At 39.0% G+C, this 25,352-nt stretch overlaps 2 protein-coding genes across 2 annotated transcripts; both read right to left on the bottom strand.

Moving 5' to 3' along the window:
• Positions 1 to 1,795: 1,795 nt before the first annotated feature.
• LOC141282445 (uncharacterized) lies at positions 1,796 to 19,265 on the bottom strand. The gene is made up of 3 exons (XM_073815414.1): positions 19,173 to 19,265; positions 18,618 to 19,086; positions 1,796 to 2,895 (listed from the first exon to the last, which is right to left on the bottom strand). The coding sequence occupies exons 1-3, from the start codon at positions 19,182 to 19,184 to the stop codon at positions 1,796 to 1,798; spliced, it is 1,581 nt and encodes a 526-aa protein (XP_073671515.1). The 5' UTR covers positions 19,185 to 19,265.
• Positions 19,266 to 21,531: 2,266 nt separating this feature from the next.
• LOC141282448 (uncharacterized) lies at positions 21,532 to 24,981 on the bottom strand. Its single transcript, XM_073815421.1, has 3 exons — positions 24,722 to 24,981; positions 24,314 to 24,635; positions 21,532 to 22,475 (listed from the first exon to the last, which is right to left on the bottom strand). Exons 1-3 carry the CDS (start codon positions 24,758 to 24,760, stop codon positions 21,532 to 21,534), a joined length of 1,305 nt encoding a protein of 434 aa, XP_073671522.1. The 5' UTR covers positions 24,761 to 24,981.
• Between the last annotated feature and the right edge of the window lie 371 nt (positions 24,982 to 25,352).

Below are 25,352 nucleotides of genomic sequence, written 5' to 3'. Positions count from 1 at the left end.
TGATGTGCTATTTTGTGCGCAATGTTTCTGCTGTTTACTTTCTCCTAATACCTAAATGGCCGTGTTTATATGAGGATATTTGCAAAGACTGGATTTTTGACGCATGTGTTTATTTAAGGCCAATAAAGCGGCAAAAATACTCACACAATGAGTAGCGAATGCGCGACTTTGCGTGCCCATCTGACACAGAAACAGCGGCCGCATTTTGCACTGTTGTTTGACTTTGAATGGCTTAAATCACTTGTTTTTAAACTGTGGTGCTTAAATATGTGTACAAATGTTAAGTTTTTGTGACCACACGCAAATGCAACTGCAAGAACCGACATGTGGTTGACATCAAAGTCCCGCTAGAGCATTTCGGAAGCAGTCTCCTCTTATGATTCCTCGAATCGCTCTCACGGGATTTGGATGTCATCTGCCTCCTGGTTCTTGTGGCGCCACATGAAGTTTACCCACGAGTTTAACAAACCCGTTGTATCAGCCACTGGTTAGATCAGCAGTCAAAAACGGGACGCGGGTGATCACGTACGGGGGAAATCATTTACCCCCAAAATACAGCACCCCTAGTCATACTGTGCAAAGACACGCAAGTTACCTGGCTTTTTGGTTTTCTTAGCCCACGAACTGAAAGCCTTGCCAATCTTCATCATTTCGCTAAGTCAATCTCCAGGTCTTTTACACCTTTATCGATCTCCAAAACATCGGAGCCTTCCTGCATTATAAGTTTGTCCATGCTAGCTGAAATAAAGTTTTACCTCAGCTTAACGTGATACAGCCAGAAAACCCGGAGTGGATCCGGTGCGTGGTGGTTACAGAACGCTTACAGTGGAGAGAGGAACGTGATTTGGCTCCACTCCAGGCTTTGATCACATCCCACTTAAAAAGGTGAATAGGTACACGTCGTCTTTATGAAAAGTGAATTTAATAATTTTTCAATTGACGGAAATCCGTCTAGCGACGGAAAACTTTAATCCATGAAGGCACTGACAGTTTAAAATGTTCGGTCAGACGTTTAACTAGTTCAAAGGAAGATATTTTGTAGTGGTTTTAATGGTAAAAGCTAATGGAAACCATTAGGAATTTCTGTAAAGGTTTTATTGGGTTTTTTTTCAAAAGGGAAGTGACTTGACAGAGCAAACGTCTTGTCACACTTAAGGGTTTTTCACCTGTATGGAATCTCTTGTGCTTAGAGGTCACATAATTTACTTATCTGTATAGCACTGTTTTCACTGTCCTCAAAACAAATCAGCCTTGCAGTTAGCTTAGCTGGCGACTGACATATTCCTGTGGGCGGGGTTTAGTCAAAAACTGTTCTACTGTAGTCATTAAAACAGGAAGTAGAGGTCTGTAGTCCAAACGGCCGTTCGCTGTAAGCTTTGAAAGGCGAATTCTGTTAAAGAAAATATATCGCCTGGCAGTGAGCTTTATCATTTTACAAGTATTATTTATGCTATTATAGCAACATTACACACTAAATAGGGTTTAAAAAATAGGATTAGGAAAACGTGACCTTTAAGTTAGTTTCACTGTTGACTAAAATCTTCCCACAAACATTACAGTGTTAAAGGAACAGTATGTAGGATTGTGGCCAAAACTGGTACTGCAATCACACAACTAGTGGCCAATACGCAAAATGACAACATAAACATCAGTTGAGGACTGCAACTCCACTTTTTAAATGACAATATCCTTGCCAGGCCACTGATGTCAGTGATATAAATATTTGAAATGAAAATTAATTCTTTATGTCTAGTGACATATCAGGGCCATTTTATGATTAATTTATATAAATTTCTTACATACTGTTCCTTTTTGTTTTCTCTCCAGTATGAAGTCTCTGATGAGATTTTAAGTACTCTGACTGAGCAAACGTCTTGTCACACTGAGAGCATTTGTAAGGTTTTTCACCTGTATGAATTCTCTGGTGCCTTATTAAGGGTGACAGTTGACTAAAACTCTTTCCACAGACACTACAGTGATAAGGTTTCTCTCCAGTATGAACTCTTTCGTGGTTTTTTAAGCTACTTGAACAAGTAAACGTCATGTCACACTGAGAGCATTTGAAAGGTTTTTCACCTGTATGAATTCTCTTGTGCTTTAGTAATGAAGACCCTTGATTAAAACTCTTCCCACAGACACTACAGTGATGAGGTTTCTCTCCAGTATGAACTCTCTCATGAACTCTTAAATTAGATGAATTAGCGAATCTCTTTCCACAATGAGCGCAGACGTAAGGTTTCTCTCCAGTGTGAACTCTCTCATGGATTATTAGATGACTTTTATGATCGTAACATTTATCACAGTGTGAACACTGATAGAGTTTCTCTTTAAAGTGAGTATTCTGGTGTGATTTTAATGAACGTGAATCCCTAAAGGTTTTGTCACATTCACTGCACTGATACGGTCTCTCATTGGTGTGTAAAAGCATATGTGTCTTCAGATTATTTTTACAGCTAAATCTCTTCTCACAGTGAGGGCACTCGTAAGGTTTTTCTCCTGTGTGAACTCTCTGATGAACTTTAAGATTGTATTTGGTTCTGAAGTATTTTCCACATTCAGTGCAGTTGAAAGGCTTTTCACCACTGTGTGTCCTCATGTGAACATTTAGATCAGAGGAAGAGACACAAATCTTCCCACACTGCTCACAGTGAAACTGCTGCTTCTTCTGCTCTCTGTGGTCTTCTGAATGAAGTTTCTTCTCTTGTAAGGTAGTAAAGCTGATCTCAGATCTGGTGAAGAGTTTCTGTTCTGTGTGTTTTCTCTCATGTCTCTCTAAAAGTCTCCGTGAGCTGAATGTCTTTCCACAGGTGATGCAGGAAAGAGTTTGTGCTGTCAGTCGCTCTTTTGATGTTGAGGACGTTATTTCTATATCCAGACATGCATCACTCTTCACACCTGAAAGAAACATAATACAATTAAATTGTATTATATGAAGAATTGAGATTCTGTATCTTTTTCTAGATTCACACATAAGACAGAAGACAGGTGTCAGTCCTGTTATCCGGAGCATGTGTTGCGAATAAATGGATATGGGTGAGCGATATGACGATATCGCGAACGATTAAAATGTCTCCATGATCCACTTTTCGGAAACATCATTGTATCCGTGCCTACATCAAGTACGTGACAAGGGGGCGTGCTACACGAAGGCGAGGTGTACCTTTTTCCCGCGTTTGGCGAACGTGTCCGTGGAGCTTTCAAAGTATTGACCGTGTTCCGACACACAATACAAATTATTGTTTAATAAAATTATTACTCTACCAGGCCGTCAGGGCATCACTGATGAGCAACATTTACAGTAAATAAAAAAAAATTAGGATAAGTGAAGAAAAGTAGCCAATCCACCATTGCAAACAAAGTTTAGAACAAACAAAAAACAGGAATCAAACATTAGGGTGACGAAAATGCTCCACAGCTTTTTGTTCTTGGAAGAATTAAAAATTAAAGAAGAGAAAACGACAGTGAGTGCGTTTACATGCACAGACTTACGCCAATTATGCTTAATAAAATGATAACGTGACCTCCGTGTATGAAAAATAAACGTCACACGCGGAAGTAAGCGCAAAGTAACGTATAAAAGTCTCCGCTCGACTAAAGCAGTTGGCAGAGAAACTGTTAAAATAGAAGCTCATGTTACATTTACAGGTTCTGCAGACCTGAGAAGAGATACAACAATATAGCTTAAGACAGATATGCCGTTGACTTTTTGAATGACTATTTTGTACTATAGGTGGTGAAGTCACTGCCAGCGAGAAAACTGATATCTCTGCAAGTCCCATGTAAGCGCAGTTGTCTGCATAGCCAGATTATTGATTTGCATGTAAACGCATGAAAACATTTTTCTATAATAAGCAGATTTTTGATAGTAATCCGCTTATTCTGTGCATGTAAACGCACTCAGTGTGTGTGCAAATGCTGTCTATTTCCTTTGTGTAATTGTTTGTAGTGGAGTGTCCTGAAAGACTCTTCAGAGATAAAAAGAATGTAATACTACTCTATAGGTACTCCAGATTAACATCAGAAATGCAGAAACAGCATGTGTTACGTGAGCTTTAAAACTTTATATGACAAAAATTATATTTAAAGGAAATATTCTTACAGTTATTCAAAGATGCACAAATAATTCCATATATTATTTCCTGTTTATGAGCACGACCTTCATTATTTTCTGGGGAATTTTGAAACTAACTGAAGTCAGTTGGACAGAAAGAAGCTTCCCGGACTTCATCAAAAATATCTACAAATTTGTTCATAAGACAATCGGAGCACTTGGGGGTTAAGGACGACACAGAGGTAAGTGATTTATGATCAAATTATTATTTTAGGGTGAACCAACCCTTTAAGCCTATATACCTGTTGCTCAATAAGCATTAAAGCTCCACTGTGTACTTTTTCTAGTTAATTCTTAGCAAAAACCCATGTTTTCTTTCAAAAGTATGTGCTCATTCATGTGTAATTACTTCCACCCCACTAATCAAAGTATTCTCGTAAGTGTAGAATCTGCTATTTAAAATGCATACCGTCGAATCGCTCTCTGGCTGAATCCATGTTGTGCCTCCATCTTTGAAATACATTCGCCGACGAGGGACATTCCTGAAATTCAAGCTCCGTCTCTCGCGCTTTCAGACTACACTCACGCTGGCCGCTAACTGAAGGTTGCATGTGTAGGCGGTATACGTCATCAAGACAGTCTTATTTAAGAATATTAACAATTATAAAGTTGATTATTATTCTTAGTTAATTGTAAATTGATGTAATATGCTTATGACTTGTGAATGTAATTCTCAGTTAATTTAAATAAACCAGGCTTGATGACTTATGCAGCCCGGATATGCGACCTGCGTAGACTGAATCCAGTGTTTCCCATATATTCATTTATCTGTGGCGGGCCGCCACAGAATCAACACTGGCCGCCACAAATAGATTTTTCATGATTCCCATTTACATTTTAATTTTACTATTTAAAACGGCTTAATTCATTGCAGCGAGCGCTCAGCACGCCTCCATCCTCCCTCTCTCGTTGTGTGCAGCGCAACAGCACGCGCCCCCGGTAGTGATGGGAAGTTCGGATCATTTTTCTGATTCGGATCTTTGAATCTCGTTCATCAAAATGAACTAATCTTTTTTTGAGTCAAATATGACATTTCTAACAAGTTATGAGAAATAAAAATCCTTATTTCATTATTTCTTGACACAAGCTCTGAAACATATACAAGAGATAGAAATTATTAGGTTACTCCTAAGTCAGTCCTCGTGTACAAGTCATGGTAATGCAGCCAAAGCCAAAATATAAGAAACGGAACTCCATATTTATCACATTTGTACGCCTCCTCTCGTGTCTAACTTACAGATGTTAGTTGTCAACTCGTCACTGTCTTACTGACTCTCTGTGTTCGGCCAGGCTGTGCCGTATGATATACAGCACAGGACCGGAAAGAGAACCCGAACTCGAAAGGTGAACTAATCATTTCTCTTTCCGGTACTGGTAGTGTAGCCTCTATGGGACTGACAGGAAGAACAAAAGACTTGAACCTGTCCCGAACTCGAGACTCAAGAGAACGATGAACTAATCATTTCTGTTTCAGATTCAGAGCCCATATGTTGCGCAATGCGCATGCGCGGTCAACACAAAATGAACAAATCACTCTCTGAGACAACTCAGTAGTCCCGAGTCATATTAAAGATTCGTTCAAAATGAACGAATCGTTCATGAACGACACACCACTAGCCCCCGGTCCCCTCCCCTCTCTTTGCTGAGCCTGCACGCCTCTCTCACATAACAGTGAAAAGTATTTAACTCCGTGTTCCTCCGTGTACTTTCTCTTTTTCGCGTAAACGTCAACAGTCACGGACAGAGAAGTCGGTGGCTGATTAAGTTCATCATGAGAGTGACTTAACAAAAGGTTAGCATAGTGTTTCCCACATATACCCGTTCTGCTGTGAGTCTGTGTCCGAGCTCTCTCCCTACCTATTATGCGGCATGCCCATGCACGTGTTCTGTAGTAACAGCAACTGTGTATTCTCTCATATTTCTGAATTAGCAACAAATTGTCTGCGCTATACAATAAAATACCACTCGTATTTCTAATAAAAAAGCGCTCATAACACAACAACACTGATGAGAAGAGCAACACCAGTACAGCCTCAATGTAAACGTATGATGATTTTTTTCAGTTTAAGAAAGAGCTGATTGGATTAAACAAAGAGTTACTGAGTCGTGGGTCGTTACTGGGTCCTGTTTAGTCACTATTTTATAGACAACAGAACAGAAACTATGTAAAAATAGCATCCTAGTTGTTTTAAAATGCAATATAATGTGACGGATCAAAGAGTAAATCACGACGCAATGACGTCACATATATGCTAATCAGCGTGTGACGTCATCGCCGCCACAGTATCTCAAAATCCTGTGGGAAACACTGGAATCCTTCGGATTTTACAACAGCCGCACGCCGTGATAAACCTCCGATCTAATGCTTTGATTTGAAAGCCTGTTGAAGACATATTCTCGAGGACATTAAAACAAGTCACCAAGGAAGCGAAACAGGGATTTTAAACGACAACGCGACAGGAAAAACATCAAGACCAAAGTCAATATTGGAGTTAGTTTTCCAAGATGGGGCTCAATGGACACTGAAGTTGCTACTTTCTATCTTCACCACAGGTAATTCAGCATATTCGTTTACATCGATACAGTCCATGTTGTTAACCTGAAGTTTTATAGTTCCTTGGCTAACTTTAGCATGGTTATGCAGTTAGTGTAAACACGCATGTGGTTTAATGTGTTCGAACAGCCACACGCCGTCTCTCCGCCCATTTATGTAATCTGAGGTACTGAGATAAATGTTTTTCATCTTTTCTGACCTCTAGCACAAACACACGGTGCCAACCCTATTTTTAGCCTTTCATTGATAAAACGCTGCTGATCTGCGCGTCTTTCGTTTCATTTTACAAGCGTGTGAAAGTTGTGCAATCTTATTTCACCAATATCAGAGAAAGCTCTTACATATACATGGACATGTAACGTTTACTTAAAACATAAGCATTGGACTCTGACATAATATTAGAGCTGCAACTATCGACTATTTTTTCAACCGATTAATCTATCGATTATTTTTTCGATTAATCGAATAGTCTAATGATTTTTTTATACATATAATTCCCCAACAAATAATAAATGTAACATCTGCCATTAACGCCAACATTTTATTTAAGCATTTTCTTAATTAAACAAACACACAAACCAAAATTTTCAACATGAAAAATAAAGTGGCAGTGCCACTTTAAAAGAGGAATTATTCACCTTAAACAATAAAATAGGCATATATTAATATTTTAAACATTAGTTTATGATTAGTACATGCATTAACTCAGCATTAGTTCAGACTGAAGTAAAAATAAGTTCATTGTGATTCATGAACCCTTATATAAAATGTAATGGTTATATTATTACTGTTAATATTATTACTAATAGTAGTACTGCATTCTCATTTAACTTTAACATTTAACTTTTCTTAAGTTCCGGGTAAAAAAACAAGTTCAGTTAGTATGATCTTCTAATATTTTATAAACGGCGTTTACGCCGCTGTTACTTTAAATAAACGCATGTCAGGAATACCTTACAAGACGAGCTTCTGTAATATCTGCGCACATATTCGCAAAAAAGACGTTCATTGGGAACTCCGCACTGCCAGCTGGCTTTCAGTGCACGCGGGCACATGCCTATAAGTTCTCAATGTGACAGTAACTTATTATTTCATAACTTCTTAATATAAAAACATGTCCTGCTCTTTATTTACGGTTTCAACATACTGCCCAGAAGCGATGCAATGTCGCGTCTGTCAGGCGTCTCGCAGCTCGTATTAAACGAAGATGTAAACGCAGCTGTATTAAGCACAATATGTATTGATTCTATTGTTTATAGAGTAAGTATAAAAACTTACTGTAATAGTTCAAATTCTTACGCTGATGTCTCGTCATTTTGAGGTCGGAGAGCCCCAGGTTTTCTTCTTTTAAGATGATCATACACAGGTGTTGCGCTGCTGTGGTATGCCATTTCAGTTTTACACAGTATGTGTTTTTTTGGTCTCTGCTTAAAGTATTCCCACACTTTTGATCGCGTTCTGTCTGTTTGGTATAACACTTGTATCACCCGGTCAGAGCTGAAGCCGCCTTCATTTCAAAATGTAAACAGTGCGACGCATCGACGCATTTCCGGCAAATCGACGTAATTACGTAATCGACGTAATCGACTACGTCGACGCGTCGTTCCAGCCCTACATAATATTAGTTTTGCGTCCATTTAAACCCGTCATTACTCCCGCTCATGATTAAATGACAGGAGAGGGACTCATCCACAGACCATCTCCTCAGTAATCTGGAAAGAAGCGGTCGAAAATGGACAAAAAGAGATGGATTAAAACACCAAGTGTAAACGTAATGTGTCTCTCTCGTCCACATGTGATCTGATCGACAAAAACACATCTAAATACCAAGTGTAACAGCCCCTGTGATATTTTTTCTCGTGTCGATGCAAAAGGAGTGTCTAAGCTACGTTTATGGTTGCTTTTTGTATGTGATTTTAAGCGGACATATCATGACAATCAGACTTTTTACATGTTTAACATAAATCTGTGTGCTTTGACGGATCACAGGCAAAGGACATTGCAAATTGTTCATTTTTTTCATTGCTTTTGCTTTAGCTACTGGAAGCCATGTTAACCTTGGCATGACACGGCCGGGCCACCGTACTAGTTAAAACGCGTTCCGAATGGGGGGGGGGGGGCTAGAAAGTAATATTCAGTTGGTTGTCATATAGAATTTTACCGCTAGATGGGAGTAGATCCTACACAGTGGGGCTTTAAAGATATCCTAGACTCACTGAGTACGTTTACATGCACAGCATAAGCGACTAACTATCAAAAATCTGCTTATTATTACAGAAAACTGTTTTCATGCATTTACATGCAAATCAATAAGCCGGCTATGCAGACAACTGCGTTTACATGGGACTTGCAGAAAGTTATCAGGGCTGCGTTCAGCCCCGACAAAACGTTGCACAACGTTTATTAAACAGAAACGGTGATGCATTGAACACCCTGTTTTGATGACACAAAAGTTGCAAATACGGTAGCTGAGAGGCCATTCTTTGTGTTCTTTTTTTAAATGTTTCTGAAGCCTGATGAGATCGTTATAAATGTGTGTTTAATACTGTAAAATACCCTCGACGTTACAGTCACTGACCTTGCCGTCCAGAATGAAAGACAACATTCCAACTTGAACCCATTGAGCGAGCTGTCTCTTTACCGCGTGGTTTTATACATCTTGCCGCTGATTGGGCCGACATTTCTGACACACCCACCAAACAAGAGAAAACGCTTCTAAAACCTGTTGCACGCCGTTGCACCGTGCACACCGTTTCCAGGAAACATGTCGTTCAACCCGGAAACCGTAGCAAAGCGTTGTGCACCGGTGTGAGATTGAACGTGCCCCAGTTTTCTCGCAGGCAGTGACGTTACAACCTATAGTACACAATAGTTGTCAAAAAGCCGACAGCATATCTGTCTATAGCTATATTGTTGTATCTCTTCTCGTGTCTGCAGAACCTGTAAATGTAACATGAGCTGCTATTTTAACAGTTTCTCTGCCAACTTGGCACATCCGGTTTGTGACGTCACGCTGAACAGATCGTGCATCGTAGCTCCGTCGAGTTCATCATCTAAAATCCTTTTTTTACCATCTTATTCCTATTTATATAATATAACTTATTAGTTTTACATGGGAATACTTTACCGTGACGATTATTGAGCAGTACTACCACGTGAAACTATTTATCACTAATAAACACCCAGTGTTAGCATATAGCCCGCTAGCATCCACAAACGGTGGAGGCTGAAGCTAGCATTTTCCGATCTAATGGCGGATTCATCTGATATATGCTTTTCTGACCTGTCCTCACCTGAGCGGGAAGCTGTGGAGGAGTTGTTACCCAGTTTTAGCAGATCCAACGCGAGGTACAGCGCCCACTTCACCCTGCCTTCCGACGTCCACAAGCGAACGAGGCGTGCAACAAACGAGCATTCCACGCGATGCAGCTTCATGGACCGTGAACGACTGAATAGAGACGCCAACGCCCAACATGAAAGCGATCGGGAAGCTGTGGAGGAACCGCTGCCTGGCCTTCGCAGATTCAGCAAGCCCCACATCACCCTGGCCCCAGACATTCGCAGGCGACCGAGGCGTGTCACAACCGAACACCCCACGCGATGCAGCTCCGGGGACCGCGTTCGGGTAAACGAAGACGCCATCGCCCAGCATGAAAGCGGTAAGACTACGCTTGTTATTGTAACATGTACTACTTGCCACATGTATAGTTTAGCTTCTGCTGTTAGCATAGAGGGGTTTACATGCACTAAGTGTATTGAAGTATTAAGGTTAACTGAGAAGGTTGCTGAACTAGAATCGCGCATCCGAACGCTAGTTGAGGATAGCAAAACCGCTAATGTTACTGTTGCAAATAATCTATCGAGCGAAAAGACTAATGGCTCAATTCTGACATCAGATGCTAATGTAAATATTACAAATACTGTATCGAGCGCGCATAGTGTTTATCAAAATACACATGGCTCGGTTCCGACATCAGAGTCAAGTCGGCGGTCAAACTGGGTGACTGTCAGGCGGCATAGTCATATAAGGCGTCCTTCTAAGACCCATAACGTTACGGTAATTTCTAACAAATTCGATCCCCTAAGGAGTACACCAGCTGAAACACCTTTTAAAAGTGCCCTGGTCATTGGAGATTCTATACTCAGGAACACTAACATTGAGGCCATGTTTACATTAGAGCATTTGCGTTTTAAAACGGCATTTTAAAATGAAAACGATCCTCGTTTATACTGGCATTTTAAAAAGAATCTTCATCCACACTATACACCACCATAAACATGAAACATGACCAATCACGTAACTGGGCATGCGCATAAAAGTGTAAAATAACTTATTACTCTATAATAGCTTACCTTTGCACGTTTATGCAGCCTAGGGGTGTGCGATATTGACAAAAAGTCATACATGGGTCCTTTGCTGGCAACTATAACAGACACTATTTTTGAACCTATAAAAATGTGTTTGGGAAAGTCTAATACTGTTCTATTTCCCCCCTACAACATATTAATATGATTAATAGGTTAATTTTGATTTTATAACTAAACAGAAAGGTCTTTATGATTTAAAAAGAAAGCATTCAAGTGAACAGTACTAAACAGTAGCGAACTTGAAGCAAAAATAAATTTCAGCAAATGCAAACTTCAATCAAGCTTAGTAAGAGGTGAAGTATTGCTTTAGCCTACCAGAAATGTTTATTGCATTAATTTTTAAAAGTGTGCGAGGTCCGTGCACTTCCTCCGCTAGCAACACACAAATAGCTAAAAGCCAAGCGCCTAAACGAGCATTATATTAATGACGTTGAGTTTATTGTTTTTATTAATTTATATTCACAAAACGTATCAACAAAACATCGATTAAAATTAAGAGACAAATTATCTGAAACGAAATTCATTTTAAAGTAGCAAACAAAACTTACATTAAACTGGAAAATAATGTCTGACCCATTACAATTCTCCCTTCATATTGGCCTTTGCAATGCCTATATGGCGTTTAAAATTACAGTCTATCTTTGGTAAGCTAACTAAATTTAAACAAAACATAAACACATTAAACCCAACAATACTCAAACATTCATATAAAACAGACATTATATATAAGGATACATTTAAAAAAAACCTGATATAGCGTTTATAATAGCTGGCTGGTAGATGTTTACTATTTTTGGCAAAACCTCCGTTGCAAACCAACATTTACATGAATAAAATAATTTTTACTTTGAAAATGATGCGCTGTCACGTTAACATCAGATGTTCGTTTACATAAGACTCCGACCAACGTTCATTCACACTCAGAGCAACGTCTGAGTTCTCAAACTAAAACAGGGTCTTCAGCGTTTGCGAACAAATCCGTTTATGAGGGTCGAAAACGGTGATGTAGTGTAGATGAAAGGCGTAAACATAGCAAAAGTAACACGTTTTAAAGCATAAACGCATTAATGTAAACATAGCCTGAGGCACCAAACACCATAGTCGACTGTATACCGGGAGCCAGAACGTTTGACATTAGATCCAAACTTAAAGTGCTGGCTAATGCTAAGCGGAAGTTTTCTAAGATTGTTATTCACGCCGGCACGAATGACACCAGGCTCCGCCAGTCGGAAATCACCAAAGATACTATTAAGGAGATGTGTGCAAAAACAATGTCAGACAATATAATATGCTCTGGTCCCCTCCCCGCCTACCGGGAAGATGAAACACATAGTAGAACTAGTGTCTCTCAATGGATGGATGTCAAAGTGGTGCCCTTAGCATAATGTAGGGTTTATAGACAATTGGAAGCATTTCTGGGGAAGACCATTCCTCCTAACCCGAGATGGCCTTCATCCGTCATCGGAATAGTGTTAATTCTGATATAGTCTGACTATCCAGGGCCCAGGTCAGGAAACAGACGGATCGGCTTAACCGTCCATCTGTTAGCTGCCGTGACATATCAAGACCACTTGTATCCCAGCACTTCGAGTCAATCTTACCGAAATATCAGCACATTTCAACTGTATCTGTTCCCCGAACAAATAAATACAGGGCACCGCTTGTTACATCTGGTACAAATCTGATTAATATAAAATTAGAAAACAATTAGGGATGCACCGATAGGATTTTTTTGGGCCGATACCGATACCGATTTAAGCAGACAGCTTCTGGCCGATACCGATGCCGATACCGATATAAAAAAAGTTTGTCTATTAGCTAGTTTATTTCTGCATCAAATTATTTTTACTGAACATGGATTGTATCTAATTAACATTCAACTGACCAACATAATAAGAGGCACAAATTAAGCTAAAACAAATATAATAAGACAACATGACAACCTTCAAAGGTGGTTTTTGCTATTCAGCATTTCTTTTATTAACAACATTAATTAATTTTTTTTACATATATATTGGATTTCTTTAATAAACATAAATAATGCCAGTGCTATTGCTTTAAACAGAGTATAAATATTGCTACTTCAAAAAAGTTGGACTTCTTGCCCCACTAAAGTGCAGTCTGTTTCTTTTATTGTCCAAGACATTTGAGCCAGCTCAACAAAGGTTTTCTGTCGGTGCTTAAGTATAGTGCACACTAGGGCTGGACCAGAATGTTTGAATATTCGTTCCGTTGGTTGACATTCAATTTTCAGTTTTGAGATTCGAATATATATATAAATATTTTACAGCGTTAATGCAGAGCATTTTGCCAAGCAGGAAGTGCGCTTCACGCTCCCGCTCTATAGGTGGCGCAGAGAGACCAACATCCATAGCAAACAGCCATCAAACGCCACCAGTAGGAGAGATCGCCTCGAACGGAAAGCGCGCTTCCTGCTTTGGCATTCACGCTTATAGTGTTGTAAATAACGTTCAGTTTCTTGCAAAAACTGATTGATTTCCTTCACAAGACATCAATATGTCACACGGAGTTATGTGCGATTACTTTTGTATTAGATATACATGTTTAAAGTGGCGGATCGGTTGACTTGCATGATGGAGCACTGGCCGTTTCTGCAAAATATCTTCTTTATTGTTCTACTGATGAAAAACGTATTGGATGGTGTAAGTTTTAGTAAATAAACTTGATTTTGAAAGTATGCTACCGTTTTATTACAGTTTGTTGAACTTCATTCATTCGTTCATTTATTTACGTTGTTTTATTTAAATGGCCTAAGTTACCCTTTACGTTATCAGTAATTACTATGCTTCTAATTTCTGATACGGGAGTGTTTGTTTGTTAGAAAAATGTTAGGCTAACGTTACCTTATTAAAAGTATTGCTTGTGTTTTGTTTCACTAATGCTGTTCTCGCAGCACGCGTGACAGGCACGCCGCTACATACGCACACAGATTCCTGCCTTTATTAAAGAGAAAAATATGTTCAGCCCCTCCTTCCGAAGCTTTGAATATTTGATTTGATTTCTACTAGAGCTTTGAAGCTCAAAGATTGTATTCGGAACAGCCCTAGTGCACACCCAAACATTAAATCATTTTAATTGAACAACAGACATGCAATTCATTGACTTTATGCGGTTAATTAATAAACAATCGGTATCGGCCTTTCTCGTGCTATTGCCGATATGCCGATGGTTTCAAATTCATCAAAAATCGGCCGATAACTATCGGCGGCCGATGCATCGGTGCATCACTAAAAACAATACGTTAAAATTCGGCCTTCTTAACATTAGATTGCTTACCAATAAAGAACCTATTGTCAATGAAATAATTACAGACCAAAACTTAGATGCACTCTGTTTAACAGAAACCTGGCTTAAAGCAGACGACTACATTAGTTTAAATGAATCCACACCACAAGACTATTATTATAAACACAAACCTCGATAAAAGGGGAGAGGGGGTGGTGTAGCTACAATATAATTGCATTAGCGATGTTAGTGACTGGATGGCACATAACTTTCTTAAGCTCAACTCCAATAAGACAGAGATACTTATTATTGAACCAAATCGCTACAAACATAATATGTCAGATTACAAATTGCACATAGATGGCTGTACTGTGGTGCCATCTTCCACGGTTAGGAACTTAGGTGTGATGTTCGACAGCAACTTATCTTTTGATAGTCATATCGCCAACGTCTGCCACACAGCATTCTTCCATCTTAGAAATATCTCAAAAATACGCCATATACTGTCTACATCTGACACAGAGAAGCTTATTCATGCTTTTATGACCTCTAGAATAGACTATTGTAACTCGCTACTCGTGTGTCTTGTGAATAGTATGCCATACATACCCGTTTGCCACTGAACCTGCATTAACGACGACAGTGGGGCATCCGGCCTTAGTCAAACGGGTTAGCACGTATGGTCGGGTTGCGATGTTTTGCCGTTTTCTCCTGGTCCTGTAAATGGTATACAATATAGACCCGTTTGCCACTGAACCTGCATTAACGACGACAGTGGGGCCTCCAGCCTTAGTCAAACGGGTTGGTATGTATTAGGGCTGGGTAAAAATATCGATTCATCAATGCATTGCAATTATTTGTTTCTCAATTCAATATCGATTCATCAAATCCTATGAATCGATTCAGCCCCCCCGGCCAGTGGCGGCGCTGTGGGCAACACTCTAGTGAGAGCGTTCAGCGTTGTACAAGGCGCTATATAGAAAGATAAAACAGAAAGATCAAAGATGGCAAACAGCAGCACTTCTTTCAAGCCTGCACCATCAACGTGATCAAACATTAGCAGAGGTGGAAAGAAACGAATTACATTTACTCACGTTACTGTAAATGAGTAGTTTTTTGTGTACTTTTACTTTTTTGAGTAGTTTTTAAAATCTGTACTTTTACTTTTACTTTTGTTTGAAGTATTGTACTTCGCTACATTTTAAATCATATCCGTTACAGAGTATTTTTTTTTTTTAAGCAAGGTGATAAAGACGCGCAACGGATGATTGATGGGCGGGGGAACGCGCAAAAAGAACCATGGAGACGGACGAGACAGGCGCGCGCTAATGCAGACCCGCCTCAGTTCAAATCTTATGAAAGAAACCCCTGGCCATATTTAAGCGACCACTTTCCACTGACGCGAAGCGAGTGTTTCATTCCTATGAAAGGTAGGATTCATGCTCTCGAGTACGAAATTGCAGACCGGGTTTTAACGCTCATTTGCACGACGCGTTTTTAATACAATGCGCATTATCCATCGCAGCTTCGCGTCAAGTCAAACACAACTTCAGAACGTCCTCGAAAATGCGCAGGTCATTAGACATTGCAGAGAGAGAGAGAGAGAGAGAGAGAGAGAGAGAGAGAGAGAGAGAGAGAGAGAGAGAGAGAGAGAGAGAGAGAGAGAGAGAGGAGAGAGAGAGAGAGAGAGAGAGAGAGAGAGAGAGAGAGAGAGAGAGAGAGAGAGAGAGAGAGAGAGAGAGAGAGAGAGAGAGAGAGAGAGAGAGAGAGAGAGAGAGAGAGAGAGAGAGAGAGAGAGAGAGAGAGAGAGAGAGAGAGAGAGAGAGAGAGAGAGAGAGATCTGACATCAGGTACCCAGGTCAGGGACGCTAGAAGACAATAAACGTGTCAAAAGTATGACATGGCACTCATCTCATTATATGCTCATTTAAACTAGATATATAGTTTAATAAAATAATGTATGTTACCAGCAATACATAAATTACAACCTTACTATAGTAATTGTATTTACAAGCTGCTGACCACCTTCAAAAGTGCATAACTCACATGTAAAATCATTAAATAATTCCATAAATGTTTCTTAGTTTAAAAAAGCTTTTTATTTTATTAACTTTTTGTTATTGCACTTTAATTGTAAAGATGTTCCTACAATTAAAAATAACTAGTTTGAGATTTATATTCCCTTGTCGTTTTTGAACTATACTAAAATCCTCCACCTCTCCCCGCTGTAAAAAAAGTAACTTTTACTCTGAGTAAAGTTAAAATGATTTACTTTTTACTTGAGTAGATTTTTAGACCAGTAACTTTACTTTTACTTAAGTAAAATAGTTTATACTTTTCCCACCTCTGAACATTAGTAATACTACACACATTATTTAAAAATATACTCAGGTCCTTAATTGCTTGTGTATTTACTTATTATTGAATCGATATCGAAGGAAGTAAATCAATATTGAATTGAATCGAATCGAATCGAAGCATCAAGAATCGAAATCGAATCGAATTGTGAAATTGCTAACAATACCCAGCCCTAGTATGTATGGTTGGGTTGCGTTTTTCGCGCTTTCGTGTGTCTTGTGAATAGTATGCCATACATACCCGTTTGCCACTGAACCTGCATTAACGACGACAGTGGGGCATCCGGCCTTAGTCAAACGGGTTAGCACGTATGGTCGGGTTGCGATGTTTTGCCGTTTTCTCCTGGTCCTGTAAATGGTATACAATATAGACCCGTTTGCCACTGAACCTGCATTAACTCTTTCCCCGCCATTGACGAGATATCTCGTCAATTAAGAGAAAACGCTTCCCCGCCAATGACGAGATTTTCCGTCTTTCCGCAATATTGCTATTATCCACCAGGTGGCGCCCTTCTGCAACTTTTTAAAACCGGAAGTATTGCCCTATGGCAAGCTGCTGCATGTCCGTGTCTGTTTTAAAGATCGCTCTGAATGGGATCTCTATGAAAAGTCTGTCATAAAAATGGAATTATCTCTGCTTTTTGCTCAAAATATGGTGTTTTTGCAAAAACCTACCCATATTCAAAAGCTGATTGCAAAAGAACCACTAAAGGTAGGATGAAACAGTTTTTTTTGTTTGAAAGCAGTATGTTTAAATATTTAAAGAAGAACATTTTCTGGAAGGCATTAAACTTTGGTGAAAATCATGAAAAACGCTGGCGCTGGCTGGCAACTTTTTTTTAAAACGCTGGCGGTGAAAGAGTTAACGACGACAGTGGGGCTTTAGGCCTTAGACAAACGGGTCGTCAGGTTTCATTTTCTCTTAAAGATCGGAAGGTGACCCTTATTTACCATATATACCCTCGCATTGGGCCCCCAATTTGCTAAATCCTCAACTGTGGATAATATAATTATGCCGCAATAGTTAGTCTGTCTGGAACTAAGCTAAGTTAAACCACATCACTGTGTGACACTTCAATACATATGAACGGCCGCTACGCTAATACGATTTTGTTTTACTCTCCCTGTCTCGTCCTCGACCCGAGGACAACGAGACAAACAGACCCAGTCCCGGTAGATGTGAAAGTCGGCACACCTCTGATCTACTGGCCGTCCTTCAACGTGATGCCCAGCTGATGCCTGACCGACGATCACCGGCAGAACCGCTTAATCTCCGCTAAATCTCCTTATCCGTTCTCCCAAGGGTTTTTCCCTCCTAGGACTTATTTTTCCTCGGATAAAAGCCCGGGGTTTTTTTTCTCCTAGGGGGTTTTTCACCCCGGGGAGGCAGCCTTTTTGGGCTTTACTTAGCTTCCTCTTCTAGACGTTGCTTTAGTAATACGTGAACTTATAATATTAAGTCATAGCCGCAGCAAATTTAACTGCTATCATGTATTTTGTTGTGCTATCTGTCGTTTTTCTGTGCTTTTCACTGCTTCTATTTATGTAAAGCTGCTTTGAAACAATTGACTTTTGTGAAAAGCGCTATATAAATAAAATTGAATTGAATTGAACTGCTTTAGTCGAGCGGGCTTTTATGCGTTACTTTGCGCTTACTTCCACGTGTGACGTTTATCTTTCATACGCGGAGACATGCGCACATGGACAAAACCGTGAGAAAGCCGGTTAAGGTGTGCCACGCGAAATCGGCGTAATGAGCAAAAACACTACCTGTGCTGATCGGTTTTTTTCTTACGCCGTTTATGGGCTTTCCCCGATTAAAGAAAACCATTTACATGACCCCACGTGTTATCAGTTTATTAAGCATAATCAGCGTAAGACTGTGCATGTAAACGCACTCAGTGAGTTTGTGATTGAAAACCCAAAATAGGTGCTCCCAGTTAAAAAATGTAAAAACACAACAATAATTAAGGAGACATACCTGATGAAATAAGGTCATCATCTTCATCAGTGCGATCTTCCTCTTCTGTGGGTTCAGTTTTGATTTCTGTGGGTTCAGTTTTGATTTCTGTGGGTTCAGTTTTAATCTTCATCATGAAGTTCGTGCAGTCGATGAGTTTGACTGAACACATCTTCAGTGTGGTCTGCAGGATCTGCTGCTGTTCTCCAGCATTACAGACAGAATCCAGAGACTCTGTGGAGGTTTGATCCTCCTGTAAGCTCTGTTTACTGTCACACACTGTAGTGTCCTGAGTGTCTGTGGGCTTTGACTCAGTATAACAGAGTAAAGTCAGACTGAGATCGGAGTCCTGTGTGTGTCTGGATTTCTCTTCAGAGAGTTTAGAGTCCAGCAGTGGTTGTGGTGTGCGGCTCTGATCTCTGCTCATCCACACTGAATCCAGACTTCCATCATCAGTCACATACACTGAAGATTCACAACAATCGACATCCTGACAACACAACACACACAGACAGTAAGATTAGAAATTATTTGAAGTTGTCTGATTCAGGTAAATGATGTTTAAGCTGTACAAACCTCTCGATTCATTGCTAAATCTCCTCTTGACCTCAGCTTTGTCTCCAGTAACGCCACCTCATTCTTCAGCTGAGAGTTTTCTGTGATGAAATCATCAATATATCCAGCATAGACAGATCAGTTTGATTTACAGCATATCTCATCATCAACGTCTCAACACTAAAATACACAGAGACAAGACTCTGTTTACAGTCAACGAAACACGCAAGAGAGAAAAACACTGATGATACACAAACACATCACACTCGCGCTCTTTCTTTCTTTCTTTCTTTAGTGAGTTTATCTGCGGACTAAAGAGCTGCAGCGCCTCCTGCTGTACTGGAGACAGAAGACGCTCACTGCTTTATAAGTGAGTATGAGGAGGCTGCAGATCTGGAGGCAGATTTACGGCTCTGTTGTTTCGTGTACAGTGAGTGAGAATGTACACGATATAAGATAAACATTGTAATGATCTGCACCAAATATTAAAATATATATATATATATTCACTGTTGATTCAAACACTGCCTACAGGAGCCAATTACACTGCAGTGGAATTTAGTGAACAATTAATAACACACATTATGGTACCTCCCTTTATTAAACATGGTTTTAGTATGGTAAGAGTTTAGTAACAATGGTTTTTGTGTAGTGATTACTATCAGCAAAACCATGATTTTACTACACTAGTCAAGGTTTAACTACAATTTTTAAAATTGTTTTACTGCAGTTACCATGTATTTTGTTGTTGTAGTAAAACCATGGTTAATTTTCGTTTTCTGATAAACTATTCTCTTATAAATATATGAAAATGAAACGTGCAGTTGAAGTATAAAGCCTTATTTTCATCTGTAAATTTACCTGTACAATGACATTCTTCCTTTTTAATTACCACATTACATTTAACTGTGATCGTCATAATAATAATAAAGTAAAAAGAAACCTGTTATACAATATATGGTATCTGTGCACTGAGTGTGACAAACTTGTCCATTTATGCAACATATACTCAAATAGTGGTGTTCCTCTCATCAGTCTTTATCCCTCAACAAGCTCTTGCAGTTCATTTCTATTGTGCTACCACATCACACTGTGCATCTGGACAAGATGATATCAATGCAATAACAGGTCCTTTAACTTTCATAGAAAGAATAAAAAGACTGACAAAATACTGAATAATTATGTAAACTTTCATTTACCAGCCAAGAGAATAGGCCTATAGCAGAAGTCAGAAGACATAATCATTGTAAAAATGAACAAAGAATTTACTGAATAATCTGAACAGTTCCTTTCTTAAATGAACAATTAATCACATTGTGGTCCCATGACATAAATACTTAAAACCAATTAGAAAAATCACATAGCACACAATATAAAATTAATGAGTTCTTAAAAGAGATAAATGTGACATACAAATGATAAATGTGTTAATTCATGTTGTTTTTCATATTTTATTAACACTATTATGAACAGTTTGTTTGCTCCCGGACACATACACACATACACTTTTTAACAGCTTGGCACCTAAACTGCTAATTTTAAGGCACTGACAGTTTAAAATGTTCGGTCAGACGTTTAATTAGTTCAAAGGAAGATATTTTGTAGTGGTTTTAATGGTAAAAGCTAATGGAAACCATACGGAATTTCTGTAAAGGTTTTATTGTTGTTTTTTTTTTCAGAAGGGAAGTGACTGACAGAGCAAACGTCTTGTCACACTTAAGGGTTTTTCACCTGTATGGAATCTATTGTGCTTAGAGGTCACATAATTTACTTATCTGTATAGCGCTGTTTTCGCTGTCCTCAAAACAGGCTGATTAGCTTGCCGTTAGCTTAGCTGGCGACTGACATATTCCTGTGGGCGGGGTTTAGTCAAAAACTGTTCTATTGTAGTCATTAAAACAGGAAGTAGAGGTCTGTAGTCCAAACCGGCCGTTCGCTGTAAGCTGTGAAAGGCGAATTCTGTTAAAGAAAATATATCGCCTGGCAGTGAGCTTTATCATTTTACAAGTATTATTTATGCTATTATAGCAACATTACACTCTAACTAGGGTTTAAAAAATAGGATTAGGAAAACATGACCTTTAAGTTAGTTTCACTGTTGACTAAAAATATTCCCACAAACATTACAGTGTTAAAGGAACAGTATGTAGGATTGTGGCCAAAACTGGTACTGCAATCACACAACTAGTGGCCAATACGCAAAATGACAACATAAACATCAGTTGAGGACTGCAACTCCACTTTTTAAATGACAATATCCTTGCCAGGCCACTGATGTCAGTGATATAAATATTTGAAATGAAAATTAATTCTTAATGTCTAGTGACATATCATGGCCATTTTATGATTAATTGATATACATTTCTTACATACTGTTCCTTTAAGGTTTCTCTCCAGTATGAACTCTCTGATGGTATTTTAAATTACTTGAATAACCAAAAGTCTTGTCACACTGAGAGCATTTGAAAGGTTTTTCACCTGTATGAATTACCTTGTGCTTTAGTAGTGTATGCTTTAGACTAAAACTTTTCCCACAGACACTACATTGATAAGGTTTCTCTCCAGTATGAACTCTTTGATGAACTCTTAAATTAGTTGAATTAGTGAAGCTCTTTCCACAATGAGCGCAGACGTAAGGTTTCTCTACAGTATGAACTCTCTGATGGGTAATCAGCTGATATTTATAACCGTAACATTTATCACAGTGTGAACACTGATAGAGTTTCTCTTTAATGTGAGTATTCTGGTGTTTTTTTAATGAACTTGAATCCCTAAAGGTTTTGTGACATTCACTGCACTGATACGGTCTCTCATTGGTGTGTGAACGCACATGTCTCTTCCGATTATATTTACAGCTAAATCTCTTCTCACAGTGAGGACATTTGTAAGGTTTTTCTCCTGTGTGAATTCTCTGATGAACTTTAAGATTGTGTTTGGTATTAAAGTAATTTCCACATTCAGTGCAGTTGAAAGGCTTTTCACCACTGTGTATCCTCATGTGAATATTTAGTTTAGAGGAAGAGACACAAATCATCCCACACTGCTCACAGTGAAACTGCTGCTGCTGCTTCTTCTTCTTCTTCTTCTTCTTCTTCTTCTCTCTGTGTTCTTCTGAATGAAGTTTCTTCTCTTGTAAGGTAGTAAAGCTGATCTCAGATCTGGTGAAGAGTTTCTGTTCTGTGTGTTTTCTCTCATGTCTCTCTAAATGTCTCTGTGAGCTGAATGTCTTTCCACAGGTGATGCAGGAAAGAGTTTGTGCTGTCAGTCGCTCTTTTGATGTTGAGGACGATATTTCTATATCCAGACATGCATCACTCTTCACACCTGAAAGAAACATGAAACAAATAAATTGTCTTTTCAATCTTATTTACACAAAGAAGGATGAAGAATTGAGATTCTGTATATTTTTCTAGATTCACACATAAGACAGAAGTCAGGTGTCAGTCCTGTTAATACAGCTGGATCATTGTTAGTGATGGGATATTTAAAGCAAGGGTCCGGAGCGTGTGTTGCGAAAAAATGGATATGGGTGAGCGATATGACGATATCGTGAATGATTAAAATGTCTCCATGATCCACTTTTTCGGAAACATCATTGTATCCGTGCCTACATCAAGTACGTGACAAGGGGGCTCGCTACACGAAGGCGAGGTGTACCTTTTCCCCGCGTTCGCCGCACGTGTCCGCGGAGCTTTCAAAGTATTGACTGTGTTCCGACACGCAATACAAATTATTGTTTAAATTATTCAGGGCATCACTGATTTGCAACATTTACAGTAAATAAAAAAAATTAGGATAATTGAAGAAAAGTAGCCAATTCACCATTGCAAACAAAGTTTAGGACAAACAAAAAAACAGGAATCAAACATTAGGGTGACGAAACTGCTCCACAGCTTTTTGTTCTTGGAAGAATTAAAAATAAAAGAAGAGAAAACGACAGTGAGTGCGTTTACATGCACAGTCTTACGCCAATTATGCTTAATAAACTGATAACGTGATCTACGCTAGGGCTGGGTATTGGCAAGGGCCTTCCGATACAATACGTATCACGATACATGGGTCATGATACGATACAATCATGTCCAGACAACTGGACAGTGACAACTACAGCAGTGGCGGAGGAGGTCGTTTGACCCACACAGAGGGATTTGATGTTTTTAAAATATCGATAGTAGAGATCAAAATACCGATACACTATCGATACAGCTAACTATCATGATAGTTATCATGATTTTTGTTAGGGTTAGAACGCGGAAGTAAGCGCAAAGTAACATATAAAAGTCTCCGCTCGACTAAAGCAGTTGGCAGAGAAACTGTTAAAATAGAAGCTCATGTTACATTTACAGGTTCTGCAGATCCGAGAAGATACAACAATATAGCTTTAGACAGATATATGCCGTCGGCCTTTTGATCAACTATTATGTACTATAGGTGGTGAAGTCACTGTCAGCGAGAAAACTTCTTGAATTCTTCAAGTCCCATGTAAGCTCAGTTGTCTGCATAGCCAGATTATTGATTTGCATGTAAACGCATGAAAACAGTTTTCTATAATAAGCAGATTTTTGATGGTTATCCGCCTATGCTGTGCATGTAAACGCACTCAGTGTTTGTGCAAATGCTGTCTATTTCCTTTGTGTAATTGTTTGTAGTGGATTGTCATGAAAGACTCTTCAGAGATAAAAAGGATGTAATACTACTCTATAGGTACTCCAGATTAACATCAGAAATGCAGAAACAGTGTGTGTTACGTGAGCTTTAAAACTTTATATGACAAAAATTATATTTAAAGGAAATATTCTTACAGTTATTCAAAGATGCACAAATAACTCCATATATTATTTCCTGTTTAAGAGCACATCCTTCATTATTTTCTGGGGAATTTTGAAACTAACTGAAGTCAGTTGGACAGAAAGAAGCCTCCAGAACTTCATCAAAAATATCTACAAATGTGTTCATAAGAGCACTTGGGGGTTTAGAATGACACAGAGGTAAGTGATTTATGATCAAATTATTATTTTAGGGTGAACTGAGTCTGACGCTTTAAGCCTACATACCTGTTGCTCAATAAATATTAAAGGTATCCTAAACTCAGTGAGATTGTGACTGAAAACCCAAAATAGGTGCTCCCAGTTAAAAACACCATAATAATTAAGGAGACATACCTGATGGAATAAAGTCATCATCTTCATCAGTGCGATCTTCCTCTTCTGTGGGTTCAGTTTTGATTTCTGTGGGTTCAGTTTTGATTTCTGTGGGTTCAGTTTTGATTTCTGTGGGTTCAGTTTTGATTTCTGTGGGTTCAGTTTTGATTTCTGAGAGTAAAGTCAGACTGAGCTTGGAGTCCTGTGTGTGTCTGGATTTCTCTTCAGAGAGTTTAGAGTCCAGCAGTGGCTGTGGTGTGCGGCTCTGATCTCTGCTCATCCACACTGAATCCAGACTCCCATCATCAGTCACATACACTGAAGATTCACAACAATCCACATCCTGAAAACACAACACACACAGACAGTAAGATTAGAAATGATTTGATGTTGTCTGATTCAGGTAAATGATGTTTAAGCTGTACAAACCTCTCGATTAATTGCTAAATCTCCTCTTGACCTCAGCATTGTCTCCAGTAACACCACCTCTTTCTTCAGCTGAGAGATTTCTGTGATGAAATCATCAATATATCCAGCATGGACAGATCAGTTCCTACTCATTTACAGCACATCTCAACATCAACGTCTCAACACTTAAATACACAGAGACAAGACTCTGTTTACACTCAACGAAACACGCAAGAGAGAAAAACACTGAGGATACACAAACACATCACACACGCGCTCTCTTTCTTTCTTTCTTTAGTGAGTTTATCTGCAGACTAAAGAGTTGCAGCGCCTCCTGCTGTACTGGAGACAGAAGACGCTCACTGCTTTACAAGTGAGTATGAGGAGGCTGCAGATCTGGAGGCAGATTTACGGCTCTGTTGTTTCTGGTGTGTCAGTAGGGTGTACAGTGAGTGAGAGTGTACACGATATATATATAAGATAAACAGTGTAATGATCTGCACCAAATATTAAAATATAAGTCACTGTTGATTCAAACACTGCCTACAGAAGATGATTGAACTGCAACGAAATTTAGTGAATTGAACAATTAACAACACACATTATGGTATCTCCCTTTATTAAACATGTTTTTTATGATAAAAGTGTAGTA

Source organism: Paramisgurnus dabryanus, chromosome 8, assembly GCF_030506205.2.
Source record: "Paramisgurnus dabryanus chromosome 8, PD_genome_1.1, whole genome shotgun sequence".
Taxonomy (NCBI): Eukaryota; Metazoa; Chordata; class Actinopteri; order Cypriniformes; family Cobitidae; genus Paramisgurnus; species Paramisgurnus dabryanus.
This window is presented reverse-complemented; position numbering and strand designations above follow the sequence as displayed.

Coding starts and splice junctions, on each gene's coding strand:
- LOC141282445 (XM_073815414.1), bottom strand. Junction 2,896..18,617: donor TGATGACCTTATTTCATCAG/GTATGTCTCCTT, acceptor TGTTTCTTTCAG/GTGTGAAGAGTGATGCATGT.
- LOC141282448 (XM_073815421.1), bottom strand. CDS start 24,760: ATGCTGAGGTCAAGAGGAGATTTAGCAATTAATCGAGAG. Junction 24,636..24,721: donor ATTTAGCAATTAATCGAGAG/GTTTGTACAGCT, acceptor TTGTGTTTTCAG/GATGTGGATTGTTGTGAATC. Junction 22,476..24,313: donor TGATGACTTTATTCCATCAG/GTATGTCTCCTT, acceptor TGTTTCTTTCAG/GTGTGAAGAGTGATGCATGT.